Here is a 27,157-nt window from a genome sequence, read left to right as displayed (position 1 = left end):
TGCTAGATTATTATCTCCAGTATGCATGTGTAATCATAAGTGGGCATGCACTGAATTATTAGAAGAAGTCATTAAGTGCGTGAGCTAGCTCAGCTGACATCTCTCATGTTTCAGCCTGCAGTGCTGAGTTCTTGACAGTGATTCCCAAAGTCTGAGTCTTGTGGACAAAACCTGAGAAATGGCAGCCCTTGGAGTTTGACAGTAGGGAAAAGGTGTGAAGCATTATATAATAGCCCAGGACTAGTACAAGCTGTGTCACAAAGTCAAGTAATTGTTGTTATAAACAGATGACCTAGTAAAGGGAAGACTGTAAAGGGAAGTAAAGGGAAGACTGCGCTCGATGCTGAGGCAGGAAAACAGTTCTGTAGCAGAAATGTTTTCTTTGTGTGTGTGTTCTAGTGCTCCAAAACCTGGGCCTCTAGGAGCTAGGCTTCACTGGTAGGAAGACATGGAAATGAGTGTCCCCAGCCCAAAATCTAGTGCTTCTTGTTTATGCCTGTAGAACATCAGTCGGGTTGGATTTGAAGAGAACCAAGTTGAAAAGGGAGCTGTAATCAATAAAAGGGTACTACCCGTTCTTTCCTATCATAGAATCAAAGGGAAATCCTGTTTGCTAATTATGTTAAAGGTGGCTGATACGTTATTATGCATTTTTATAGCACATTTCAAGGTGTTCATAGCATCATATGCACCAGGAGTCCCCAGGCTTTTTGAGACTGTGGGCAGCTTTGGAATTCTAACATAGGGTGGTGGGTGCAACCACAAAATGGCTGCCACAAGAGGCAGAGCCGTGCACACAGAGAAAGTCCAGGTGCAGGGGAAAAGAGAGGTAATTTAAAAAATAAATTGGGAGAGAGAATAAAACCAATACTCTGGTATCAGCTGCTGCTGAAACAACATTATATTAACCTGCACAGCCAGCCGTTCAGATCTCCAGTGGCTAGTCAGAAGCCCTGATGGCAAGATCCCACCTGGCCCAATCTACTTTCTAAAGACACTTAGTGGGCACCAGGGAAGGTGTTGGTTCCATGGATGCCATGTTGGGGACCCCTGATATAGATTGTCTCAGCAACAGTAGCTCTTTGAGGTATTGTATTGCCATTGCTGGTGTAAGAACATTCCAGATAACTGGCAGAGTTGGAAGTACTGTGCATACATTCCATTTTAAAGCCACATGATGTCCATATTTTCTTGTGTCATACAGTGAAGCCATGATTCATTCTAACAATGCAAGAAGGTGCAGAGGCTATGAAAGGATTTTACCTTGACCCTGTTGGTTACATTTGCATCATGTGCATAGAAGCACATCTTTGTATTTGGCATTAAACTAATCTGGAAGAAATTCTAATCATGGGTTCTTTCATTCACTGAAATACATTAGAATCTTTTCTGATCCATAAAAAGTGTGGAGAAAAGTGCCCTTTATAATCTCCATTGTGAACAGCATGAATTCTATGAAATGGCTAAGGCCATTCCTGAGCCTGCAGACACCTTTGGAATTGTGACAAAGGGCTGTGGGCGCCCCTAAAAAAATTGCTGCCTCTGGGGGCGGAGCCAACCACAAAATGTTAGAGAGTGAGGTTATGCATAACTCTAGTACCTCTTCAACACTTGAGACAGAAGTTGTGCAGAACAGGATGACCTTTAAAATGAACATCTTGTTTTAAAGTATTTTCTTGCTTATTCACATGCAATGAAGATCCTTGTGCTGTGGTGGCAGTTGCTACAGAAGCAATTTTTTTAAAATCTACACAGCCCATCAGATCTCCAGTGGCCACACCACGGGTTGAGGACAGGAGGCCTGCTGGGCAAAAGCCTCACCTGGTCCCACCCACTTTCTAAAAGCACTTGGCAGGCACCAGGAAAAGTGTTGGTGATTGCCACGGGCACCATGTTGAGGACCTCTGGGCTAGAGGACAGTATGAGGAACTGATCTGTGTGCAGTTTGAACACATTCACATGATAGAAGGAGGTACAAACTGCAGGTTCCTAACAGTGTGTCCCTTTTTTGTCCCCGGTCTACAATTTGTCCTTTACATAGAACTAGCAGAATGCCTGTTACGATGGGTGAGGTATGTGTGGAGGAAGAGTGTATATATTCCTTGGATCCTTGGGAGTAGCAGTTGTATAGCACCCCCTTGCTGGATACCTGGGCAGTGTGGGCCAGACCACCTTCTGTCAAGAATGGATGGTTCGATTCCTCAAGTGCAGCACTTTACTTTTCTCTGCAGAAGTGATTGGTAGCCACTCACTTATATGGGAAGAGATAAAGGGGTACATTTAGGCACACCACTAAAGGTGGAGGCTGAGGTTAAACTTGCTTCCTGCCCCTGAGGGCCCAGCATTTGACAGGGAGCTTATCTACATAGCCCAGCACCTTCATCAGTATAACTGCATCTTGGGTTGTGTTTCTTGGTCACATCAGTATATGTTCGATGGAACCTTGGAATTGGGCTTCAGGATAGGTATATTAGAGATAACGTGGGCTGTGCAGTGTCAGCCTGAGGAAGCTTCTGCTTTGGCATTCTCTGGCTTCCTCATCTTTAAAACATCTGGTAGTTGCTTGGTTCTCTCACTATTTTATTTTCTTTAAGATCTGTGAGAGCTCCGGTGAGTCTCTGGTGTCCTGTGAAGGCGACTGCTACAGAGTCTTCCATACAGAATGCCTAGGATTGAGTTCACAGCCTGATGGGAAGTTTGTCTGCCAGGAGTGCAAAAATGGTAAGTCAATTGATGGCTTTTGTCTCCGAGATCCTGCTGATTGGAAGTGCTGGAGACCGCTGCTTGCAACTTGTTCAACTTGACTTTAGACATTCTTGTTCTGAAGCATTTGCCAGCAAATATATCAGCTTTCTTCTGTTTTCTTCCCTATCAAAATACACTACGCCGGGGTCCCCAACCTTTTTGAGCCTGCAGGCACCTTTGGAATTCTGGCACAGCATAGTGGGTGTAGCAACAAAATGACTGCCATACGAAGACTGCTGGCCACAGGAGGTGGAGCCAGACACAAAATTGCTGCCGCAGCTTACCTTCAGTCAAACAGTGAAGATACTTGTACTGTGGTTGCAGCTGCTGCCAAAGCAACATTTTTAAAAAATCTGCATAGCCAATTAAATCTCCAATAGCCAATCAGAAGCTTTGCTGTTCAGAAGCCCCACGTGGCTCTGTCCACTTTCTAAAAACTCTTTGTCGTCACCAGGAAAGGTGTCAGTGGGCACCATGGCACCCATGGACAGCATGTTGGACACCTCTTTACTACACTTGTCCTGGTTTCCTTGTCTGGATGCTGATCTGTGGCATAATAACTGAAGGGAATTAGTCTCTCCTAGCCTTTTCCTCCTTCTGAGTAGCATTCCCTTCTCAGTGAGTAAGGGCCGTTGGTGGGCTGTTGTCATCCTCCCCCTCAGTGCTGAAGATAGGTAGCTGGCTGGCATATGTAATGGGTTCTTTTCCTGCCAGCTATGGCTCAGAAAGTGTATCGTGACCTAGGATAACTCTTGTCTGTCACTGTTGCTTTATTGTTATAAGCTCTGTTTATATTCAAGCTGATCCTCCTTGTTTCCCTTCCCAAACAGGGCAGCATACGTGCTTTTCCTGCAAGGTTGCTGGCAAAGATGTGAAACGCTGCTCTGTCAATGCTTGTGGTAAATTTTATCACGAGGCCTGCGCCCGCAAGTTTGCCACAGCTGTCTTTGAGTCCCGGGGATTCCGTTGCCCACAGCACTGCTGCACTGCCTGCTCCATGGACAAGGATATTCATAAAGCGAGCAAAGGTAAGAACAGAACTCTCACTCTGGAGAAGAAGGAGCTGCAGAGTATCTTGGGCTTTATAGCAAGTACCCAAAGATAGTTAGACTGCCACTGTTACCATGCATCCTATTGAGCTTGATCCTATAATTAGTGTTAGGAGTAGGGAGGTGTGGGGGAGATCCCAACAGTGGCCTATCTGAACAAGGTGCCCATACTGCCTTCTGTTCATAGCTGCCATTAATGGGAAGGGGCACCACAGTAGTCTCATAGTTCTGAAGAAGGTACAAGGCTACCCTGTGGAATGTACTGTTTTGTGTTCCCGTTGTATGGAGTCAGGGTAGTGGAGGTTGTTGCCAGTTCCTTCAGTAGCTTCATGATATTGGAACCTGTTGCCCAGATAATGAGAGTGGATTTGCATATACTTTTACCTAGCAAAACTCCTTTGGGTGTGATTCTGTAACAAGTAGCGTGGGATACAACTAGACCTCTGTGTGATAAAGGTGTACATAAACCCACACTTGGGCTGGACTGCAACAGTTGGGTTATAGTTCTCACAGGAACAAAATTGTAATGTCAGTCATGCATTTACCTATTCATGTATCAGAATTACAGCTTTGCTGAGCTAATGCCAAATTTTAAAATCCTCCTGAGATTCACAGTCAAACACATAAATATAGAAATGTAGCACAACAAACTCATTCCAACGAGGAAAATATCATTAGCATGTCAGCCTGCCTTTGGCTGTATTTTGCTGATATATATAGTGAGTTATTCTAATTTCAGAGATCTCTTCAAATTGGTATGGTTCTTTTGATACAGAGAATATAGATCCCTGGATACTGGTGTTGTATGGAGTGAAAGGAAGATGTGTGTCGCTATGCAATGTCATATTTTGTTTGTATACATATATATATATATATATATACGCATGCAGATTAAAGAAGGGAAGCAAAATTTCACTGGTGATTAGCATATGTTTGATGTGTTAATGAAAGAGGGTCTGCAAAACAAGGGGGTTGGCTCCAGTGATATGGGAACACAGTGCACTTCCACTTGTGCAAGCCATAGTGCTAGATATACTACAGTATTTGTTGATCCTGTCATTTTTGTGCAGCTGGAAATGCAGGTTGGAATACAATAAGCAGAACGTAGCACAAGCTGCCAGCGTCGTCTTTTAGTAAACTTCTGCTTCTTCAGGGGCTCTAGTGCACATGGAAATCTTCTGCTAGATCCAATCCAAGAGGTAGCTCTTCTGTCAGTTACTGTTAACCCAAGTGAAGAAAGGGGCATACAATAACTCAGCAGCTGCTCCTCCTTGACCCAGCCACATGCAGGCACAAACTAGGAGACAGTCCAACTTTAGGAAACCTGCCATGCATCCTTTAACAATTGCCATTTTAAAGTAGCCATTCTTCAGAAGTGGGCTGATTTTTGCAATGACTGCAATCAGTGTAACCCAGAGTTTAATGCAAAAGGAACTAATGGCCAGCTCTGTGTGTACGCTGTGTTTAAACAGAAAATTTTCAGGTCTGCACATAAGCAATCCATATTCTGAAAACTATACATTATGCTAGTTGAACAATTTTTTATTATTTACCTTTTTTACTAATTTTTTGGAGGATTAGGTTGTTTTGATTGTGCTAGTCATTACCGTATGGAAAAAACTACACAGGCCACTGAAGCACTGGAAATCTTGTTTGGCCATCTTTCTGGCTTCTGAGAATTCAGCAGGCATTGTCTACATTTTTGAGCATAAAGCATATCTTCACAGTTATAAGGGCTAAAAATAGGCTTTAAAAATAGAAACTGTAGTTCTTGAGAAACTGAAGTTTGAATCTTTTCTACACTTCTGTGAAATAGCAGCCTACACAACCCTGCCTGTTGTCAGCATCAGTGTTACCCAGAGCTAAGCATTCGGTCTTGAGGGGCACCCTTAGGAGTGCAAAAATGTAATTGATTTTCCATAACATCTCTTTTAATGGATATATCCTGGCTAAAATAAAATAACACTTTGTGGTAGGCTTTGAAGTCTGGAACTGTGTTCTAAATGGACTGTCATATGGTGCGTTTTATATTGAAACAGGTCGCATGGTGAGATGTTTGAGATGCCCCATTGCCTATCACTCTGGAGATGGCTGTATTGCTGCAGGAAGTTTGTTTGTGTCATCCCACATTCTCATCTGTAGTAACCATTCCAAAAGGAGCAATCACTCTTCATCAGCTGTAAATGTAGGCTTTTGTTTCGTTTGTGCAAGAGGTGAGCTCTGTTTTTTGTCTTCCTCTGTTTATATTTCTGGTGTTCAGTCCTTGACTTTGTTAAAAACTGAACTGCTAATTCCCCCACCCTTGGGATTTGTTTTTGTTTTTGACGGGGGTGGGGGGAAGCACCTACGAGTGCTGGTGGCTGGATTTTCCCAGTAGCATTTTAGTCATCAGTATCCATTATTAATACACGTTAGGAAAGTTACCGAAGGAGGAATCTTCTGCTGCTAGTTATGTCGGGGTGGTGTGGGGTGTAGAATTCTGAAGTGTCTGATGCCAGCTACTGGAATCCGCGGTCATTCTCAGCAAAACTGGTGGATCATTTCTCAGATGGGTTTGTTTGTCAATCAGAAAGTGTCCCTTTTCACATAGCTTGGACTGATAAATTATATAAAATAATTTTGACACAGTTTAGAGGAATTACCACTCTAACCTGTTAGACATAGCTGAGAAGAGAATCTTCAGTGCTCTTTAATGGATGAACTTTTCCAGCAGTTCTGAATCCTCAACAGGCTTATCCGACCCATGTTCCAATTTTCGTTCTTTTAAAGTTAGGCGGTCTTAGTTAAGAAGAGTAACTCAATCTTTTGGCTGTATTCAGTGTGTGGGCAGCATAGATGTAGAAAAAGCTTGTGTGTCATACATTAACGTATTCTAATATTAGGTGGCAAAGGTCATGCCAGCATTTATGGAATTCATTGCAAAGGAACTAGTAAAAAACTGAGTTCTGTGGACCTTCTGTTTGTGTTCAGTGGGTACTGGTGGTGATTTGGAGTGGCATCTACCAACCATTGATGCTCAATAAACTCCATTTATTGCAGTTTTGATTGCCGTGTTGAAATGAGGAGAGTGCATACAGCTACAATGCCTTGGACTCCACTGCCAAGCAAATGGAGAATTTGTTATCATTGCATATTGCTTAGTGAAGTCTTTCTGAAAGCTTCAACAGTAAAAGATGACCAGCTTAAAAACAAGGCAAAAAACACACCCCACCCTGTTTTATTTTTGTGCAAAAAGATAGATGATTAAATACATACTCCCCCCCCCAAGGGAGAGAACAGTGGTAGAGTTTTTTTTTTAATGTTGGGGCAAATTCTGTGCAGGAGAGGAACTGCAGCTGACATGGAGCATTGAGGTAACCAGTAGACACAGTTCTTGTCTGTCTAAATAAATTTAATTTTTTCCAGAGGAATGGCGTCCAAAGGCTCAGAGGGAAACTGTAAGTTTTAGAGTGCAGAATTTGAGAAAGGGGGTTCTTGGAACAGTGTGAAAGCAAGCATTGGTTCATTGGTGTGGGGAGTTTCGTTTTTGAGTGAAGGAGTAGTCTTAATCCCTTTCAGTGCTTTAAAATGGACTTAAATGTAGATTTACATAAACTGAGTCACAGATGTAGGCAAGTGACCATATGTGCAGATAAGAGTTCTAGATGTTTTATGTTCTAGTTTCCTTGACCTATTAGGGCTTAGGTTGCCTCTAGTCACTTTGTACTCCCACTTTAATTCTGACTTCGTTTTCATGTTTACAAGTGCAAAGTTCTTAAAAAAATAATTGGTGGGGGGATAATTGCTATAGTTAGGTCTCTGAATTAAAAATTACCAGAAATATTGAGTACGTGTGAACTTGGCTACTTTAGTGGTCACAGTGAGGTTAGCGTTAAAACAAACCTGTATTGTTCATAATGGAGTCCCTTTTAACGTTTGGAGATGTTATATGTAGCTGTACACAAGTTGGGCGGGGGAGTGGCTGGCCATGGCAGAACTTTCTAAGGAAAAATGGCTCGTGTTCAAATATCATGCTATACTCCCAAAACTAAATTCATTACTTGTGAATAAATCCCATTGATTTCAGCTTAGCTTTGTGGTCTTCAGTTTTGCTTGAGGTGGGCTCGCAAACAGCTACAAAACTTTGGAACTTAGAACAGGCTTCACCATGGGCTCTCTAATAGATGCAGTGCTCTTCACCAGGGAGAATGAGCTACTTAATGCTTAAAGCCAGTCACTCAGTGTGGATAGAACTGTGTAGACAGAATAGGTCTTTGCATCAAATAGTAGTTAAAGGCCACACAACTCACCTTTCAGCCTGCTAGTGGGATGGTATTGCAAATGTTGTGCTAGGGCAGGGGTTCCCAGCCTTTTTGAGCCTGCAGGCACTGTTAGAATTCTGACACAGTGTGATGGACACAGTGACAAAACTGCTGCAAAATGGCTGCCACAGGAGGTAGGGTTCCTATACCCCCCCACTGGGGGTGGGGGATTCCCCACTTTGGGGCCCCCAGCACCATTCAGCTGGCTGGTGGGGGGACTTACCAGCAGCAAACTGAGGCCTAGGGCTCTGTTGCCAGCAACGCAGCAACATCACTTACGGCGCACACCGGAAGTGATGTCGTCATGTCGCTGGTGACGTGGTGATGTTCTGATGTTTGGACAAAAGCTCTATGGTAAAAACAGCTTCTAGTGGCAAAATGTGTGAATGGACTTTCAGATGTTAATACGCATGTAGAGATAACTGCGTATTAACTATTTAAGATAAGTGTCTTAAATAGGTTCCCACTTGGCTGTTGTAATTGGTGAATTGGCTGTGAGTAGTTACATTTGGACACCAGACTTGGGAATAAAAATTTGTGTGTTGTGATATCTGTGGAGGATAGGACAAGCTTGTTGTGATGCCCCTTTTCGCACACTCAGAGTCCTTACCACCTTCCATAACCTCTGTCCCACAGATTCAGGGTTACAGATAGGTCAGGCTGTTCACCAGTTCACCACCAGTCTTGCCACTTTTAAAACAGCGAGCCATGACCATTTCACATCCCAGGTCCGCTCTCTCACTCAGAGAAACATCACCAGACAGGGTAGCCCAGTCCTATTTAATAATCACACAAACAAAAAAATGTTTATTTATGGTTTTGAACCAAACATTAGAAGGAATCAGGTAGAGGTTACAAAATTTCTTTTCAATTGGACTTTTGAACTGTTTCCCTGTTTAGGCATTGGAGATTCTTCATTACAAGTTGTTATTTTCCCATTCAGCATTAAAGCTGCTCACTTTTCACACAGCCGGTGTCCCTCCCAACTGAACTAACTGCTGTTTTCAACTGTCCCTCTCACCAACATTCCATCAGTTCCCATTGGCTGCTGTTAGGGAGAGGTGGAACCTAACCTGCCCGTCACACTTGTGAATTACTTCTTATTGCTAGAAGACTCCTTGCATATTTAAGAGAGTGCATTTCAGAAAATCTTCATTGAATTGAAGGCTAAAGAGCTACTGCCAAGGTTTAGATGAGCTGTACTTGCTATAACAATGTTGGATTCTTGATACAGCCTATCAGAACTGTATTTTGTTACAGTTGTGTGCAGTGGCGGACTGGGTCTAAAAATATTGGTTGCCAGGAGACAAAGGGGGCCCACCCACAACTATAAGTCTGTTATTTATTTTTTATAAGAAATAAATAAAATTTGCAAAAAATACATAAGTGGAAAAGGTACAATTAAAATTTTAGTTGCCTACAGTAATAGTATTGGAACTTCTATTATATTTTCAAGCTACTAAAAGGTCATTAACATTTTTAACATATTGTCTAATGTTTAAGGGGGGCCACTTCATCAGGGGCCCACTTGCCATTGGGCAAGCTGACCCCCTGGCCAGTCCGCCACTGATTGTGTGTTGTGACAACAGTTCTTGAGCCCTTCCCAAATAACATGTTTTAATTCTTAAATCTGTACAGTGGTCTTACAGCTAATTGATTGCCTAGTACAAATAACAGTTATTTCTAGGCAAGTCCTTTGTCTGGCACATCATTTAAGTACATTGATATGTACATAAAGGGCAAGTGGGTGTTCTTGTACATTTTAGGGGGTGGGATAGATTTTTTTCCTATTTGGCTAACTGTTTTTGAGCACTATCGTTAAAGTCGTCATAACACATCTGTAATGTGGCACTTCCCATATTCAAAGCACTTCATGTTATTATCTTGCTGTAACCCTCTCAAGAGCCCTGTAGGTTAAGCCAGTATAGATGGGGGGCTGAGGCTGAGAGAGAGACTTGCCTAAGGCCACCTAGTGAGTTTGCAGAAGAGTCAGAAATTGAATTGGGACCTCCCAGATCAATAGCTCATACTCTTAGCCGCTACAGTACGTCAGGATCATTGCTTTTCAGAAAGCTGTGTCTGCTGGAGCAATCTATGTCTGTAGGTGAAAATGTTATACTGCCTATCACCCATTAAAAATAAATGAATGACATGCAGGACAAAAAGAAAAGGGGAGGATTTTTCTTTCCAAAAATTCTTGACAGCAGCAAAAAGAGTTACAAGCTTGACATTTCTCGTTGTTTCTGGCAAGTATGACATAGAGAGGAAAAAATCGTTTGTAAATTGGCCAAACTAATCTGGTTTCCATAAGCTAAAAGTATTTGGGGATTCTGTAACTAAACCCTTGCTTTAAAACAAAGAAGCAACTTTTTCACATTAGTTTGGATTTATAGCCCACCTCATTCTGAAGGCTCAGGTGCCTCAAAGTCCGTCCCAAACAGGTAGATCTTGTAATGCTCTCAGAAGGCCTCAGGTTTGGACTTCGGTGAAGGAGTTCCACAATTTGCTGTGGTGCAAGGGGAACCACTGGTGAAGCCTTTCATTTGTACCCTTGCAGTCTGAACCCAACACATAGCTAGTTTAAAAGTATCACTTGCAAAGATGGGGTATTTCAGATTCTGTTCCCCCCCATATTGAGAGTGAGCTTCGGTTTTCTATGACTGTATGAAGCCTTCTGTGTACTGCTAACCTGAAAATTTCCTGAAGGCAATTTAGTTGGCATGGTATAGCAAGCCATCTGGCTGTATGAAGGTTTACAATGGAGCTTTATCCCAATTGGGAGCAAAAAGAAAGGTTTCCTGCTTCTTTCATTGAATATTAACCTGCTTAAAATGTTCTGTTACCATGTTTGACAGTTGTATTTAATAGGTAAAAGTTCACAATGCATGCTTTTAAAAAGTAAAACGGCTTTTAGCTATCAAAATAAGGCATTATACGGTTGACCTGGTAGATATGCATAGCCTGTGGGCTGCTGAACTCTTGGTGAAGTTGATATAGCAGGCCAACAGAAAATCTAAGGATTTTAATGCACTGAGATATCCCCCCTTACATATATGTAACTAAAGGATGTCAACATAAAGCCATACAAGTGCACTAGAGACCCCCTGTTGACATTGTTGCATAGAGTAGATGAGGAAGAAGAGAAACACTTGAGCAACGTCTTTCCACCCAGTGGATCTTTCTTGTTCCTGGCTTTAGGTAATCTTGTGTGTCTCACTGTCCTGCTGAACAACTAGAGTGCCCCAAACCCTTCCTATTGGAATCCGTGAGAACAATTCAGTCCGGACCTTACATGATCAATTTTGTCAAGGCACCATGTGTTTCTGGGCCAAGTTAGGGGTTACATTTTTGAGAGTCTGGTCCATGTATCTCTCCCCCCGCCCCACACACACACACACAATTTTCTCCAGTTGAAAGGGCGCTGGAGGGAGATACAGTTGCACATGCATAGAATACTGTACATGCGCCTACAAAAAGAGTGAAATAACTCCCTGGATGCCATTTGTTGCTCAGGAAAACAGTGCCATGGGGAGGCAGGAGCCCCTCTTCCCCCCACGCCTCAGTTCCCAGCTGAATTGAGCTCTCGCTCATTTTTAAAGAGATGTTCCCTGCAGCTTTTAAGAAGTGTAATGTCTAGTTTAGCCCTTTGTTGAAGAACCCAACATTTGGTATTGATATATTCAACATTGTGTTGCAGTAAAATCATATGATTTTAAAAGTGAGAATTCTGTATGAAGGCCTCTATTGGCAGAATTCTGTGTGGAGGTCTCTGTTGAATGTCGGGTTGGGAAAGGAAGGCAAAGCTATGCACTAGAGAGGTACATTGAAGGATTTAACAGCCACATCTCTATATAAACCGCACCCAGACCACTTCTGTTAAGCACATGCAGAAGCTTCATAATCTCAATTATGTAGCTGCTTTTTAAAAATTCAAAGATTGCATCCTTGGCAGTGTTTGAGTCCATGCAATCAGATGGCCTGTCCGCACCCTGAATCTCTGCAAAGATGAAGAAAAGGGTGCGCTGACGGATGCTACAGAAGCAGGGAGAAATTGCCAGGCCTTTGGCTACAGAATTGCCAAACCCACTAACTTTTCCTTGAGCTGGCCAATTAAGAGTTAATTGTAGTTAACACTAGTTAACACTATAGTTGTTGTTCAGAACCATTTTTTGAGGGGGGGATTGTTGATTTACATCAGCGTTGCATTTTGAAGGTCTTGCCTGCTCTCACTGGACACTGATAAAAATTTAAGAAAGAAAAATTACGGGTTGAAATATTGCTTACAGGGAAGGACTCCCAAACTAGTGAAAAGTAGGGCAATGGGCCTTAAAACGTCTCATCTGTGCACCATGAAGAAAAATGACATCTGATCTAGGCTGTTTATTGATCACCCCAATATTGTAAAAAAAGCCGTCATTTATTCCAAGGATGGGAAGGGGTGGGATCAGGACAGGGAGATGACTGTTAGATGTTTTGTCGCCATAAAAAGGGGCCAGAGGACAAACATCTCAGCTATCTAAACCAGTTGAGATTTTTTCCTGTGGTGAATAATGTCTGAACTGGCTGTTTGATTCTGGGCTGAATTGCATAGCAAGAGATATAGTTATACTGTTGGATTTACAACATTGGCAAGCTTGCCTGGGTAGGTCTGTAGTTCATGCAACAGCCTGCACATAACTTTAAGATCCTAGTCCCTGTTGATGACATTGATAGCTTCTTCACAGTTAGTTTCCTCTCCTAAAGCATGCGGATTTAAAATAGAGTGCAGGTGCAGCTCAGTTTGGAACTAGACTTTATCTTTCCTCTTAGGCTTGGATGTCATCTTGTTCAACGTGACTACCTCTTAGTAGACATAGAATCTTTTTTTCTGTCACTTTTTCTTTTTCTCATCACATCATCTTTTCTTTCATACTTAAAAGCATAAGTGATGTATTCATAATAGGTGTTTAATTTGGTTTTATTTTTATTTTTCTCCTTATGGAATCATGGGTAGTTTCATTGCAACTCATTTCTTTCTGTTTGTTTCATATAGGGCTGATAGTGCAGGATCATTCAGACCCCTTGTTCAGTTCATATGCCTATAAGTCCCACTACCTACTGAATGAATCAAATCGTGCTGAGTTGATGAAATTACCTATGATTCCTCCTTCTTCGTCAGCTTCCAAAAAGAAATGTGAGAAAGGTAACCAAAATAGCTTCTTTCTCTTTAATTTTCTTTCACTTTTTCTGCTTTTCCTTTCTATTTTGTTTGCCTTTTTAAATTAAATCAATCTCTGTATGCTCTCATCCAGCACCTTCTTGTTGCGCTTGGTAAACTTCACTCATCGCTTATTGTGAGTGTGCATTCATGTTGGCAAAATATTACAAAAGGGCTTAAAATAATTAATCTTGCTAAATTTTGCTCAAGAAGTGAGTGGGCACTTTATCAGCCAATCTGATAGACTTGCTTAGCTCATGAGATGGAATTAACATCTTTATAGAGTCTGTTTTTGTGTCTTTGTGTTGTATGTATGTAATAGCTAAAAACCACACTCGAGGTAGGTAATATTAGGGCCTGGTTCACTCAGCAACCCCACTCTGTGACCAGAATGGGATTGCCTAGAGTCACCCAGCAGCAACATGTGGGGGCTAGACATGCAGCTGCTATGGTTTGTGCTATTGTAGTGGTCCATTTTAAAGCAGGTGTTCAGGTAGGGCTGCTAGAGCTTTGAATTGGGCCTTGATATTCCCCTTTCTTAGTCGCTGCTGCCTAGATATCTCCTTCCTCAACTGTTTTTATTCATAGCAGGGGAAAAGGCCAGGGCTTTGTCACCTTTAGTACTATGTTGGTAGTTCAAAAGAAAACCAAAAGTCTCAAGCAGACACTTGAGTTTTGGCTGGTGAACCTGTCTATTACATCCATAGAGATGCCCTCCCAAGCAGTTGTTGCTCCAGACCCAACTTCATGAATGCAAGGCACTTGGGTGGGCATATTAAGGAACTTCATGCAAACCTTGTCCTTCAAACAGCATACAAGGGACAGTTGTAGACAGGATTTAAGAAGGAAGCCTTAAAACAAATTCTGGTCACTTCACATAACTGCATAATATCCTTGGGATGCCACCTGTTTGGGGTGGGTGGTGGTGGAATTAGCGATTAGTTATTTGGAAATTCAAATTGTCATTTTCTCAACATTGCAACTCAGCCAAGACAATAAGCCAGCCAGCTCAAAACTGGCTAGGAGGCAACCTTACACGTAACAGTTGCTCTGCTCAGAGAATTGCAAGAAAATAACAACAGTTCTAAATAGATAGAGCTTGCCACATAGGAGAGCAGGATCCTATCTGCCCTACCCACCAGGCATCTTTTCCAGGTCTGTTGGTCATCCATGCATTGGCTGTCATGTTTCATAAGCCCTTAGTGTTTTCATGTAATTATTTAACTGGTATAAAATCCAGGAAACATCTTGTATCTGTGCAATTCAGAAAGCAGTCGTGTCATCTCTGAGTATTGGAACACTCAAAAATTGTATGTAGAAATGCTGCCCTGACTTGTCTGGCCAAAATCGATCACTTGCAGTGTACATAGGTGGGACTCCATCACTGTGAAACTTGAGACAATCAAAATTATTTTGAGCCCTCTTTCCGCTTAGCTTCAGCAAATCTTACTAATGCATTACAAGAGCCTAGTTTAATTGCTTAGCATTGAATTTTGTGTGTGCATTTTTTTTTTTGTATGCTTTGTTCACATCTTTTACCATATTTGGGCATTTGTTTCGATGATTGGGGCTGTATTTCCTCTGAAATCAAGTTTACTCTTTTAAGAATGAATTCTGGGATTTTGAAATCTATGGGATTGCCAGACTTTGAGGCTTATTTACATACGTAGCAGAGGAAATATAGTAATGGTTTTGTTGTTGCTTAACAAGCTCTTTTTTGCGCTCTGTAACAATCAGTGCAATTACAGGTTTGAAAGTCTATAGGTGGACAAGATTTTCTGACAGCCTGTTATAAAATAAGAATCCAAATTATCTTTGATACTCAAAAATAACTTGCTATTTTCTAAATTTTGAGGGTTCTTCCTCCTTGAAGAAGTAAAATGCATTTATGATTTTATATTAAGATTAGCAAAGGTGTTTGCTGCCCAGAGAAAACATAACCAAAGGCAAATCAAACACTGATCCCCACCTCCAAATATCTTCCACTTTTTACATAACTATTTAACCTTGATGAGATTATAATGCAAAAGGCAGACACCCAGTGCAAATGTAACATTCCTGATCTCTTAACTCCAGCACATACTGATTGGAAGCTAACCATGGCTAAAGCTAACATCAGTGTAGATGTACTGCTGCACTATGGTTAGTGCTGAAAAGGGAGGGGAGAAGGGAGTACATAAGGAGTGGAGAAGTAGGGTGCAAGTGATTGTAGCCAGTGTCTTAAAAAAAATTTTAAAAATGGTTGAGAGCTCAGGAAACTATGTCTGTCTGCACCAGGCCTTTTTGTCAGGAAAGCTTCAACTTGAAGAATCAGTAAAGATCCGCAATTTAAAAATTCTACAGTACCTTGTGACATTATTTTTAAAACAGAAAAAAATTGATCAACCTATAGGCTGCATCTATGCACTAACTGATTGCTAAGGGATCCAGTCATGGCAATGCAGGTTTAAAACTGATATCATAGTCTTCAATCATTTGTCTGAAATATTGGCATTTGCTACATTATCTCAGAAAAGATAAAACCTGCACAGGATTTATTCCTCTTTCTTGGAAAATACATCTGATTGCCAACTTGGCTGGATTATCAAAAAAAAAAAAAAAAAACCAACCCAATAGTGTTATTGCTTGGATTGGGAGTTCTGTTTGTACAAAACTGATCAAACAAGACTATGTGTGTTTAATCCAGCATTGTAATTCTGACTTGATCCTTTATGTTTGCCATTTGTATTGTATAAAACAACAATTCTATTTTCAACTATTGTTGAAAAATAAAAACTGGGGAAATGGGTACTCTACCTGGTGCCTCTAACTACAAAGTAAGCAATACTGTTTGTTTAAAGGTGGGAAGTTGTTATGCTGCGAATCATGTCCCGCATCCTTCCACCCGGAATGTCTTAACATAGAGATGCCAGACGGCTCCTGGAACTGCAATGACTGTAAAGCTGGCAAGAAACTACGATACAAGCAGATTGTTTGGGTCAAGCTTGGAAATTACAGGCAAGTTAAAGCCAAATGAAAATTACTTTTAGTTTTACTTTGTAGATGACTTCAACATACAGCATATTTTGGACTTTTTACTTTATATCATATGTGTTTTGCCTTTCCTTCATGGAGCTTGGTGCAACATATATGGGGGATTTCCTCCTCTTTTATCATTGCAAGAAGCCTGTGAGATAGGCTGGGGCAGAGAAAGAGAGACAGAGTGGGAGACTAGCGCAGGATCCCTCAGGGAATTTCATGGCTTTCAACCCTGGCCTTGAGGCCCAGCACTGTTCACTCTACTTTCCTGTTTTCACAGCTATTGTATAAGTTAACTCATGGTTTCTTCATCTTTGTAAATAGGGGATCAAAGCCTGACCAAGAATAGGAAAGGAAGGGTTTCCATTGGGCATGTATTTTCTTGCACACATGCCTTAAATGCATAATAAAGGAGAAAGCAGTGACATTGTCAACTTGTCCTGCCCTCTCTCCTGTGCAAGAACACAAGTTGGGGAAGGGAGAAGTCCAAATCAGAAGCAGTGTCACCTCCTCCTGCTAGCTGCCACTGTTTGTCTACCTTCTCTCCCTGGCAGGGATGGAGTAGAGAAGAAGCTGGAGACAGAAAGAGAGCAGCGTTGCTGCTTCCTCCTCCCAACCTCCACCTGGTTGCCCACCTGGCTTTTTTGGTTTGCAGCAGCTCCTGCCACTACCCACCTTTTTTCTTTCCCCGGCCCACTTGGCCACCTCTCTCCCTGCCCACTGGGCTTCTTCTTTGCTGCCATCAGCAGCCACCCTTACCCCTGTTGGCCAAGGTCCTGTATGTTGTCTGTGCAAGCACACACAGCACTTTTCTTGTTTTGGGGTTATTTTAACCCTGTTTTTTAATGTTTAGAACTTTTCAGCAAACTTGGGTTTGTAGAATAATAGGCCTCGTCTATGCCAGGCCCTATTGTGGAGGTTTTTGATCAACACTTGGTAGCCTGTGTTCAGAATAAGAGATAAAAAAATATTATTCTGCATGATTAGGGCCAGTACCACCATGGGGTAAAAATAACTCCTCTTGGTCCTCACCCCTAAGACAGGAAAAGTTGCCCATCAGGTGCCTATTTACTCCTTTAAAAATATATTTTAGAACAATTCCATAACCCAGCTAGGGATATTCCATAACTCTGCTGCTTTTACTAATGAGTAAGCTTATTCTTAATGTTTAATATATGTCTGCCTCGCTGTTTAATTTTTTTTTTTGTTATCGTCAGTGGTTAGGATAAGAAATGTCTCCCCCTTTGCTCTCTTATTGGGGGTTACCGCACTTGGTATTCCCAGCGATGTATTAAGATGTTTGAAAATGTTGTAAAAAACATAGCTTTAAAAGGGTTTTTGGATACCACGGCTTATAAATGGTTGGAAGACGTCTTCACAGCTAAAGGGGCCAAACAAAGTGTGAACAGTATTTTTAATAACGTTTTCAAACTCTTAATACATCGCTGGGAATACAAGTGCAGTAACCCGGATTGTTGTGATCCTGCTTAATTTGAAAATTGTGGACATATCTGCACTCCCCCCCAATGTCTTTTCTCTAAGCTAAAGATTCTTCATCCCCTCATCCTCTCCTCATATGACTGGTCTTCTAGAGCTTCGATCATTAAAAGTGTTTTTGCAAATCCTTCCCAACTTGTCAGTATCCTTCTTGCACTATAGTGGCAACACTGAAATGTCATTAGTGCTGAATGAAATGGCACAGCAAATTCTTGACTCCTGGAATTTACCCCTGTCTAACCCAGTGTTCTCTGACTGGTAGCAGCTTTTCTGGCCGGTTTTAAATGGCCTTTCCTAGCCATTTTAAAATAAGTCTCCATGAACTGACCTGAATAACTTGCTCACGCAAAACCTGAACTCTTCCACTGATATACAGACCTTTCTCTCATTCTGTTTCAGCTAGTACATTTGATTTTCAATATTCCCTGCAGTATAGCCCGAAAACCATTGATATACTAATATAATCTGTCTCTGTGCATCTTTAGTGAAACACGAGTACAATGGGTTGCCATGTTTGTCTGTAGTAGTAGAAAACAGCAAGAGTCCAGTAGCATGTTAAAGACTAACAAAATTTCTGGGGGGTATGAGCTTTTGTGAGCCCCAGTTCACTTCTTCTGATAAATGAAACACTATGCATTAGTGTTTGATGCCATCAGCCCTGCTTTGTGGCAAGGCCACCAATGTGCCACAGGACATTGGTGATTAATGTGAACAGAAACTAGCAGACAGGCTTGGTAAAATGTTTGTACAGCATTAATGTTGGTGGACTCCCTTGTAAGGCTGAATTATGTTTTTTTTTACAGAGGTTGATATGCATTCTCATGTGGGGTTCCTGCGCAAGCCCTGTTGAAATGAAAGGGTGTTGCACAGTATCCAGTGCTTGATGAAACGCTCCACAAGTGCTAGGAGCATATCTGTTTAAGTACACTAGAAATAGCATTTCTTGAACTAACACAGCTATGCTTTAAGAGCTAAAAGCTAAATGATCTGCTTTTATTTTATAAATAATTTCTTTGGATTTTTTCCCTCCTTTCTTCTTTCTCCATGCTTTTTAGGTGGTGGCCAGCTGAGATCTGCAACCCCAGGTCTGTTCCTCTCAACATACAGGGCCTCAAACATGATATCGGGGACTTCCCAGTATTTTTCTTTGGTTCACATGACTACTATTGGGTACACCAGGGCAGAGTATTCCCTTATGTTGAAGGAGACAAAAGCTTTGCCGAGGGGCAAACTAGTATTAACAAGACCTTCAAGAAAGGTAAAATTAAACACAATTTTATAGTGGTTTAATGTAATAATAAAAAAAACCCTCTACCATCACAAAATTGCATGGAATTGCATGGAATTGTTTTGTGTCCATGTGAAACTGCAAGTTCTATTTAATTCCCTTGAATGCTAATTAAAATGCTTTTGCTGTCCTTGTGAGCAACGCCTGTTCTGGCAGAATGTCCCATTTCTCCTGGAATTAGTTGATCTAGTAGTATACTTGGATGTTAGATATAGTCTATAAGAGAAGTCCCTCTCTCATACACAAGAGAGTGCCTCTTGCAAGATGATGCCTACTGTGAAAAAGTGTGTGCATTATATTAAACCAAGGAAAGCATGTTGTACGCCCTCCTCAAATTGTTTTTCTCATGCTGATTTGTACAGTTAAACATATAATCAACTAAAATTTCTTTAATCACGTGACAGCCACGGTCCAAAATGAGATTGTTAGGGCATGATGTTATAGATTACCAAATCTCAGCTATTTGTGAAGTGTCCCTCAGCACCAGCTGCTAACACTAACTCTCCCATTTTGGACTCCTTCATACAGCACTTGAAGAAGCAGCAAAACGCTTCCAGGAACTGAAAGCACAAAGAGAAAGCAAAGAAGCACTTGAGATTGAGAGAAATTCGAGAAAACCCCCTCCCTACAAACATATTAAAGTGAGTCCCTTCTCTGTTTTAATTTTGGATGAGTTAGGCACATGTTGCACTAGGCTTTACACAGAGGGATGCTTTAAAGAATCAATTTGCCATTTGTGATTAATGTTAAGGACTGTACATATGATCTCTTATGGTGACTGTAGTAGTGGGTTTGCTGGGATAAGCTTGCCTCCCTTATTGGGCATTACAGTAATGTGACTGTAAATCTCTCTCCTTGATAGCCCTTTCATATAATCAGGCTGTTGTGTGTTGAAAAGTAAGGTCATGTAAACTGGCTGCTAATCTATCACAGTTTAGCAGCCACAAAGAAACCCTACTTGCACTAAGAAAATGCACATATCAACAACAGGAGCCCTATTGTCTTGGTTAAGGCAAAAGGCTTTTCCTGTCTAAGGATTTTTTTTGTTTTTCAAATGATCTTGTTTATTTTTATCATAAAATAACTTTTGGTGTGGGTTTTTTTGGCATGGAGGGTGTTTATTTTGGGTTGAGGGTTTGTGAATTCTTTGTTTTTTTGCAAATGCTGCTGTTGAATTTATATAAAAAGGACAACATGGTTGGGTGGGAGGCAGTTGGGAAATAGGGTTGTTTAATGAGTCAGTGTAGGTTTTCTGCATTTAAAAAGCATGATGGTTTGGAAAATCAGATATATAGAAGTCTGCTTTAAAGTTGGAAAGTTGTTGTTTGGTATAGATTTTCTAATGTTCCACCTTAGATTATATATAAGATTTTATAATTGTGCAGTTTTTTGGTAAACTTTATGGCCCTTTTTGCTCATTTGCTAAGTTGACATTTTTGTAGTGCTTTCAGTGCCCTAATGCTTCACATGCATTATCATGGCAATTCTTACAGCAGCCCTGTAAATTAAGCTAGTATGATTACCCCCTATTGTAGGTGGGAGCCTGAGTCTACAAGCAAGTGGTTTGATAATAGTTAATGTGCATGTGTGAGAAAGCTGCCTATAGATATCACACTGATTAGGGGGGTGTAGTGGTGATGAGACTAAGCTGTGATCTGGGAGGGCTTCGTGCAGATCTTACCTCTTCTGTGAACCATTCATTATCAGCCCCTGATCTGCAATATGGGGGTAAAGATACTAGCACACCTCACAGGGCTATTGTAAAGATTGTAGGAAAATAATGTACATGAAGCACTTTGAACACTGAAAGAACTATATAAATAGTAAGTATTCTTCTGTCACCACAAATATAGTGCTTCTTAATAGTCAAATGTTTTCATTGAAGTGATGAGAACTCAAGTGATATACATGCATGTGTGACCCAACCTTGTGTATATGTGCCTGTGTGCATGCCAGAAGTCCAGCTTTTATCTTTTCGCTCTCTCTTCCACAGTCCAATAAAGTAGTAGGGAAAGTTCAGATTCAAGTTGCAGACTTGTCTGAAATCCCTCGTTGTAACTGCAAGCCAACAGACGAGAACCCTTGCGGCCTGGAGTCAGAGTGTCTAAACCGAATGCTACAGTATGAGTGCCACCCCCAAGTTTGTCCTGCGGGAGAGCGCTGTCAAAACCAGTGCTTCACCAAAAGACTTTATCCAGAAGCAGAAATCATAAAAACAGACCGACGAGGCTGGGGCCTTAGGACAATACGAAACATTAAAAAGGTAGCATCTGGTTTTTATTGCAACTTCTTTTTTCCCCCTTCTGACTTAACAGTCAAGACCATGCAAAGAGCATAGGTGAAAAACAGTTCCTATTGGTTCAATGAGTTCAAAAGTATTGCTTACTATTCCATTAGAAATGAAAGCGATGTGCTGTGACACTCATATTTGATTGTGGCATGAGCAATGGTAACTGGCAGCCTGTGCCATCTCATGGCACCCATGATCTTCTGACAGGGATTTTCAGAGTGAACATACAAGAATAGAAAAGTTCTTTTATATTGCTCTTATTATAGAAGAAGTTTATTCAGCCATGAATCTCATTATGTACCCTTGGCCCAGTGGCTGTGTCATCATGAATAAAGCTGTCTTCAGCCACCTCCTAAAGATCAAGAGTGAGGGGTGCAGGCAAACCTCCCTGGGGTGGTTGTTCCATATTCCTGGGACTGTCACCGAAAAGGCCATCTCTTGTGTACCCACCAGATGAGCTTCATTGGTCGATGGGACAGTCAAGAGGTCCTCTCCCTGTGATCTTAGTTTCTGGGCAGGAATATATGGGAGAAGATGGTCCTTCAGATCCGGTCCCAAACCATGCAGGGCTTTAAAGGTCAAAACCAACATCTTAAATTGGCCTTGGGATCAGATCAGAAGCCAGTGTAATTACTGTAGGATTGAGGTCATGTGATCTCAGTAACTGGCCCAGAGCAGCAGTCTAGCTGCAGTATTCTGCATTAACTGCAGTCATCAAACACTCCGAGGGTAGCTCCATGTTGAGCTTATTGCAGTAGTCCAGTCTAGATGTAATTCAGACATCGCTAGATCAGCCAGAGCCAGGAACGGGCACAGGTGGCGCATCAGTCAAAGCTGGGCAAAAGCACACCAAACCACAGCAGCAACCTTATTTTATAAGGTTGCCGCTGTGTCGAGCTGTACTCCCAGGCTGTGAACCTGACTTTTCAAGGGGAGTGTAAACCCATCCAGGACAGGAGAGATCTCAAGTTCCTGGTTTGCCTTTCTTCTAACTCAGAGCACCTCTGTCGTGTCAGGATTAAGTTTCAGTTTGTTCGTCCTCATCCATTACTGACTCCAAGATCCAGTTTAGAACATTAATAGGTTCCTTGGAATTAGGTGAGAATGAAAGGTAGAGCTGAGTTACTTGCCCATAGCTGCACAGCTAATTGTGGAGGTATAAGCTCATCTCAGGCACCACAGATCCAAGACCAACTCACTGTATGACTGCACTACACCGAAAATCTCTTAAGAAGGACTTGGCAGGGGGTGGGGTTATGCTTATTCCCTGCAGTAACATCACCAGTTTTAATTGTGTGTGCCTTTTACTTCTTTCAGGGTGAATTTGTAAATGAGTACGTTGGTGAACTAATTGATGAGGAAGAATGCAGATTGCGAATCAAGCGTGCCCATGAGAACAGCGTGACTAATTTTTATATGCTAACTGTTACAAAGGTAAGGGAGTACTCTCATGCATGGTGTTGTTTCACTGATGGACTGGCAAGCCACGAGGCATGTGCTAACCATGCTCACTATAAAAAATGGTAATGCCAGTGAAATTGTTTCCAAGAAGTTATGACAATCTAGCTATTAAGTCTTTGTATTGCAAAGGGTATCAGATAAGCCTGCCCGCTCCATAATCTACAGGCCAATGGCTGGGGTTTTTTGGTATGTGAGAAGCAGTCTGCTGGAACCTGAATCATCCATGAAGACTTCATTAGCTATGAAGCAGTTTATTCAGATGGAGTTGTAAGGGTCACCACTCACTTATTGAACAAATACAGGAGAAGAAAGTGGGAAGCCGTGACAAAATTTCACAGTTAAGAGGGAGATAGTTGGCCTCTGGAGGATGCCTGTCCTTTAAACCACAAAGGGGCATGCCCTCAAAGGCATGTTCTATGACTGCAGATCTCCCCCTCCCCATCTTTGCTAAGTCTCCATGCTAAGGGGAGGCAGGCAGCAGGTCTCCTGACTGAAGCTTGCTGCCACGTGTTGCTACCTGCATTGTTCAGACGCATTGTTCCTGCATGCCCCTCAGCTGGAATGGAAGGGCTGGGTATATGATTTTAAAAGCAGAATTTTCCTGCGTAGCTAACCGGTCCATACACAATATACTTGTATGAATGCACAAACATTGGCAGGGGTGAATTCTACCTGTTCCATTTGTTGGGGTTCAAAGTGGGTCGGTACATTCACTTCACTAATATAGAGTATGGTGATAATATCTAGAATTTATGTAGCACGTTTCAAGTATTCAAAGCTCTTCACGCATATTAGTTCAGTCATTTGTAATACTATAGCTTTATTCCCAGAGTGGGGGGGGCATTGAATGAGGGGATTAAATAGTGGCTCACTTAAAGCTATCTAAAAGGTTTGTGGTTGAGTCCTGAACTAGACATGACCCGTCTCATGGGGGAAGCAACCACTTGCTGAATTCTTCCTTTTCTCACATCTGATGTGATTGGCTGCCAGGGAGGAGAAGGGAGGGCCATGTATAACATGTTGATATCATATCACATATTTTTGTAACTACATGTCACTGGGAGAGGAGAGGGAAATCAATACAAGATTCTCATTTTTGGTGGCAGTTCTGTGGTCAGGGCTGCAACAGGTTTCTGGCTAAGGTGAGATTTGAAATGAGGAACTTCCCAAATCACTCTTTTTCACAGGGTCTTGTGTAAGAATGTAGAAGGCGCTGTATTCCATTGGTCTCCTGCTAGTTGTTTCTGCATTCATAGCCACAAACAGGGTTCTGCCTAAATTTTTGTTTCTTGTGGGGGGGGGATTATCTGCAGTTAATTTATGCAAACTACCTGTCTGAATAGTTATGCTAAAAATGTTGTAAATCTCTTCTGTATTCTTAACTCTGTACATATTGTTTGTCTCCTTGCTGAAGGACCGCATAATAGATGCTGGCCCAAAGGGGAATTATTCACGCTTCATGAACCACAGCTGCAATCCCAACTGTGAAACCCAGAAGTGGACAGTGAATGGGGATGTCCGAGTTGGGCTTTTTGCTCTGTGTGATATTCCTGCGGGTAAGAATGCTTCTCTGCAAATCTCTACTTTCTAGCTTTCTTTGCTGTCATCCCCCCAAAGGTGCTGGTGTTTGTAGATGATGCTCCAGAATTTTCCCTAATCTAAAAGAGCTTCACTGGCTGCCAGTTCATGTCCAGATTCACTTCAGAGTTCTGGGACCAGGATACCTAAAGAACCATCTCCTCCTGTATTAACCTTCCCACCAGTTAAGATTTGCATCAGTACCTGCTGTGTGTGCCTGCACCTCCCAAAACAAATGGGTGGTCACCAGATGGGGCCTTTTCTGTGGCAGCATCTTGATTATCGATGCCCTTCCCATAGCTGAAACCTAGCGTGGTGTAGTGGTTAAGAGCGATGGACTCTAATCTGGAGAACCAAGGTTTGATTCCCCGTTCCTCCACATGAGCAGCAGACCCTAATCTGGTGAACCGGGTTGGTTTCCCTACTCGTACACATGAAGCTAGCTGGGTGACCTTGGGCTAGTCACAGTTCTCTTAGAGCTCCCTCAGCCTCACCTACCTCACAAAGTGTCTGTTGTGGGGAGAGGAAAGGAGATTGTAAGATGGTTTGATTCTCCTTAAAAGATAGGGTAAATCGGCATATAAAAAACAACTCTTCTTCTAGCCTGACCAGGGTTAAGTACCAGGTGAAAATCTATTTAATTTGTCCTAGCAAATTGTTAACTGTTGTGATTCTCTCACAGAGAGAGAGGAATGCTCAGAAAGTTGTATTGACACACTAGCGAACTTCTTTTGGTATATTTTCATTTTGTTGACTATAACTTTGTGCCCTTATTTTTTAAGGTTTAAATAGTTTTTGCTAACTTGTTATGCTGAACTGTTTTTATTGTATCTTTCCTGGTGATTTAAGATATTATTGATGTTAAAATGTTTTTGTCTTTCTCATTTATGCATTGTTGGATGATGAGGATAATAAAGAATCCTGAACATAGATTTTTGAATTTTCTATGAATAGCCCAAGTACTGCTTTGTCCTATCTGTAAAGTTATTTGTAAATTAGGGTCGCAGTATTTAATTATTTGGCTAGACGAATCAATGAAAAACTGTTTGATTAATGCGCTTTTAAAAATCGGGTGCAAGATTAATTGGGGGCTCCTTTTTTAAAGCTAATTATTTTTAATACCAGAACATACCAAAAACAGTGGGTGGCAGACACCATCTTAGATGAGGCATTCCCTTGTGTGAGAGAGAAGGGAGGGGGATGCATCTTCAAAGAACATGCCTATTGCAAGCATGTGCATGAATCATCTAAAAGAAAGGGGGGTATGTTTTTCTTCCAAGGTATTGTTAAATTGATATGCAAGCTTAATTGATTAATAGGACAAGAGCATATTAAGCAAGCAACATGCCTCAAAAAATTAATGCCGGTGTAACCCACACCTTTCTGAAGTGCAAGTACACTTTAGGGTAGCTTGCCACCATTGCAGTATGAACCTGAGCAGGTATTTCAAGGCCAGTTTTGCTTTTGATATCACATGCCCACTGCATATACCTGCCACTGGCACCCATGGCAAGTTGCTGCTTCCAGTCTCATATGCGCACTGTGGGTACAAAGATCCAAGAAAATCAAGTATTTTCATATTGCAGGAAATACTGTGTTTATGCACAGCTTACACATGTGAATCTGCAGTTCCGATCATGTGTGAAGAGGCCTCTAGAGAGTTGATTGAGCAGCATGGAGGGAAGGAGGTCCAGGTGCTGATGTAGAAATGGGGCACACAAAGACCAGTATACCTTGTAGGAGAATAAAAGCTCCCTAGGCTTGAGGAAGAAAGCGGGCAGTCATGTTTTCATCATTTGCCTACAGGACCAGCATGTCTTAGACTTGGCCTTGCCTGGCATGCCCTCCTTTTCTAAAGTGCCAAAGCAAATGTTGCTATGTACCATGTTGACCTTGGTTTCCAAATACATAGTGTGTAACCTGCTTCTCTTTAACTTCTAGGGATGGAGTTAACATTTAACTATAATTTGGACTGTTTGGGAAATGGCAGGACAGAATGCCACTGTGGAGCAGATAACTGCAGTGGGTTCCTAGGAGTGCGTCCAAAGGTTAGTGTGTAAGGGGGGAAACGAAAGCCTTCAGGCCAACAGCTGAAAATAGGAACCTCTCAATTAAATGTCATATCTGATCTCAAAATCTCCTTAGACACTATGGTCAGGAGTAAAAAGGTCATTCTTCCCTGGTCTTTAATCCATCCTTATGTTATTGGAATAAAGCGTCTAATGCTTGCCTGGGCCAACATCTACTTGTAATTACAGGATGTCTGTATCTTTAGTTGCCCTTGCTGTCTAGCCCTTAGAAACAGCAGGAGGGTGGGCTAAGCGGTGACTCATTTAAAACAAAAAAAGTATTTCTGACATTCCTGTGACTCCATGATTCCTTCCAGACGGCATGTGCAACAGCAAATGAAGAGAAGGCAAAGAACGCAAAGTTGAAGCAGAAGAAACGGAAAATAAAAACAGAGCAGAAACAGATGCATGAGGACAACTGTTTCCAGTGTGGAGATGGGGGTGAACTGGTCATGTGTGACAAAAAAGACTGTCCCAAAGCATACCACCTCCTCTGCCTTAACTTGACGCAGCCACCCTTTGGTAGGTGCCGTTTGATAGCTGTTGATGGGTTCTTCCCTCAGCAGTCATCAGCAGGACTCTGTGTGCAGGCTGTATTGTATGTAGCTTCTGCTTAATTGCTGAAGTGGGAAATTGGCTGGACATCTTTGTAAAGCAGGAGCTA

At 41.7% G+C, this 27,157-nt stretch overlaps 1 protein-coding gene across 1 annotated transcript in view; it reads left to right on the top strand.

Moving 5' to 3' along the window:
- The window catches only part of NSD3 (nuclear receptor binding SET domain protein 3), a 78,609-nt gene that overhangs the window by 49,719 nt on the left and 1,733 nt on the right, over nucleotides 1-27,157 (top strand). Inside the window, exons 12-24 of the mRNA XM_056860223.1 lie at nucleotides 2,595-2,721; nucleotides 3,576-3,773; nucleotides 5,834-6,007; nucleotides 13,128-13,277; nucleotides 16,133-16,293; nucleotides 17,084-17,088; nucleotides 18,863-19,065; nucleotides 19,624-19,736; nucleotides 21,089-21,358; nucleotides 22,703-22,819; nucleotides 24,261-24,402; nucleotides 26,366-26,472; nucleotides 26,811-27,015. Coding sequence (XP_056716201.1) covers nucleotides 2,595-2,721; nucleotides 3,576-3,773; nucleotides 5,834-6,007; nucleotides 13,128-13,277; nucleotides 16,133-16,293; nucleotides 17,084-17,088; nucleotides 18,863-19,065; nucleotides 19,624-19,736; nucleotides 21,089-21,358; nucleotides 22,703-22,819; nucleotides 24,261-24,402; nucleotides 26,366-26,472; nucleotides 26,811-27,015 — 1,972 coding nt within the window. The remainder of the gene's footprint in view (nucleotides 1-2,594; nucleotides 2,722-3,575; nucleotides 3,774-5,833; nucleotides 6,008-13,127; nucleotides 13,278-16,132; nucleotides 16,294-17,083; nucleotides 17,089-18,862; nucleotides 19,066-19,623; nucleotides 19,737-21,088; nucleotides 21,359-22,702; nucleotides 22,820-24,260; nucleotides 24,403-26,365; nucleotides 26,473-26,810; nucleotides 27,016-27,157) is intronic.

This window comes from Euleptes europaea, chromosome 14 (genome assembly GCF_029931775.1).
Source record: "Euleptes europaea isolate rEulEur1 chromosome 14, rEulEur1.hap1, whole genome shotgun sequence".
Lineage (NCBI taxonomy): Eukaryota > Metazoa > Chordata > Lepidosauria > Squamata > Sphaerodactylidae > Euleptes > Euleptes europaea.
Note: the sequence above shows the minus strand (reverse complement) of the source record. Positions and strands in the feature narration are given on the sequence as shown.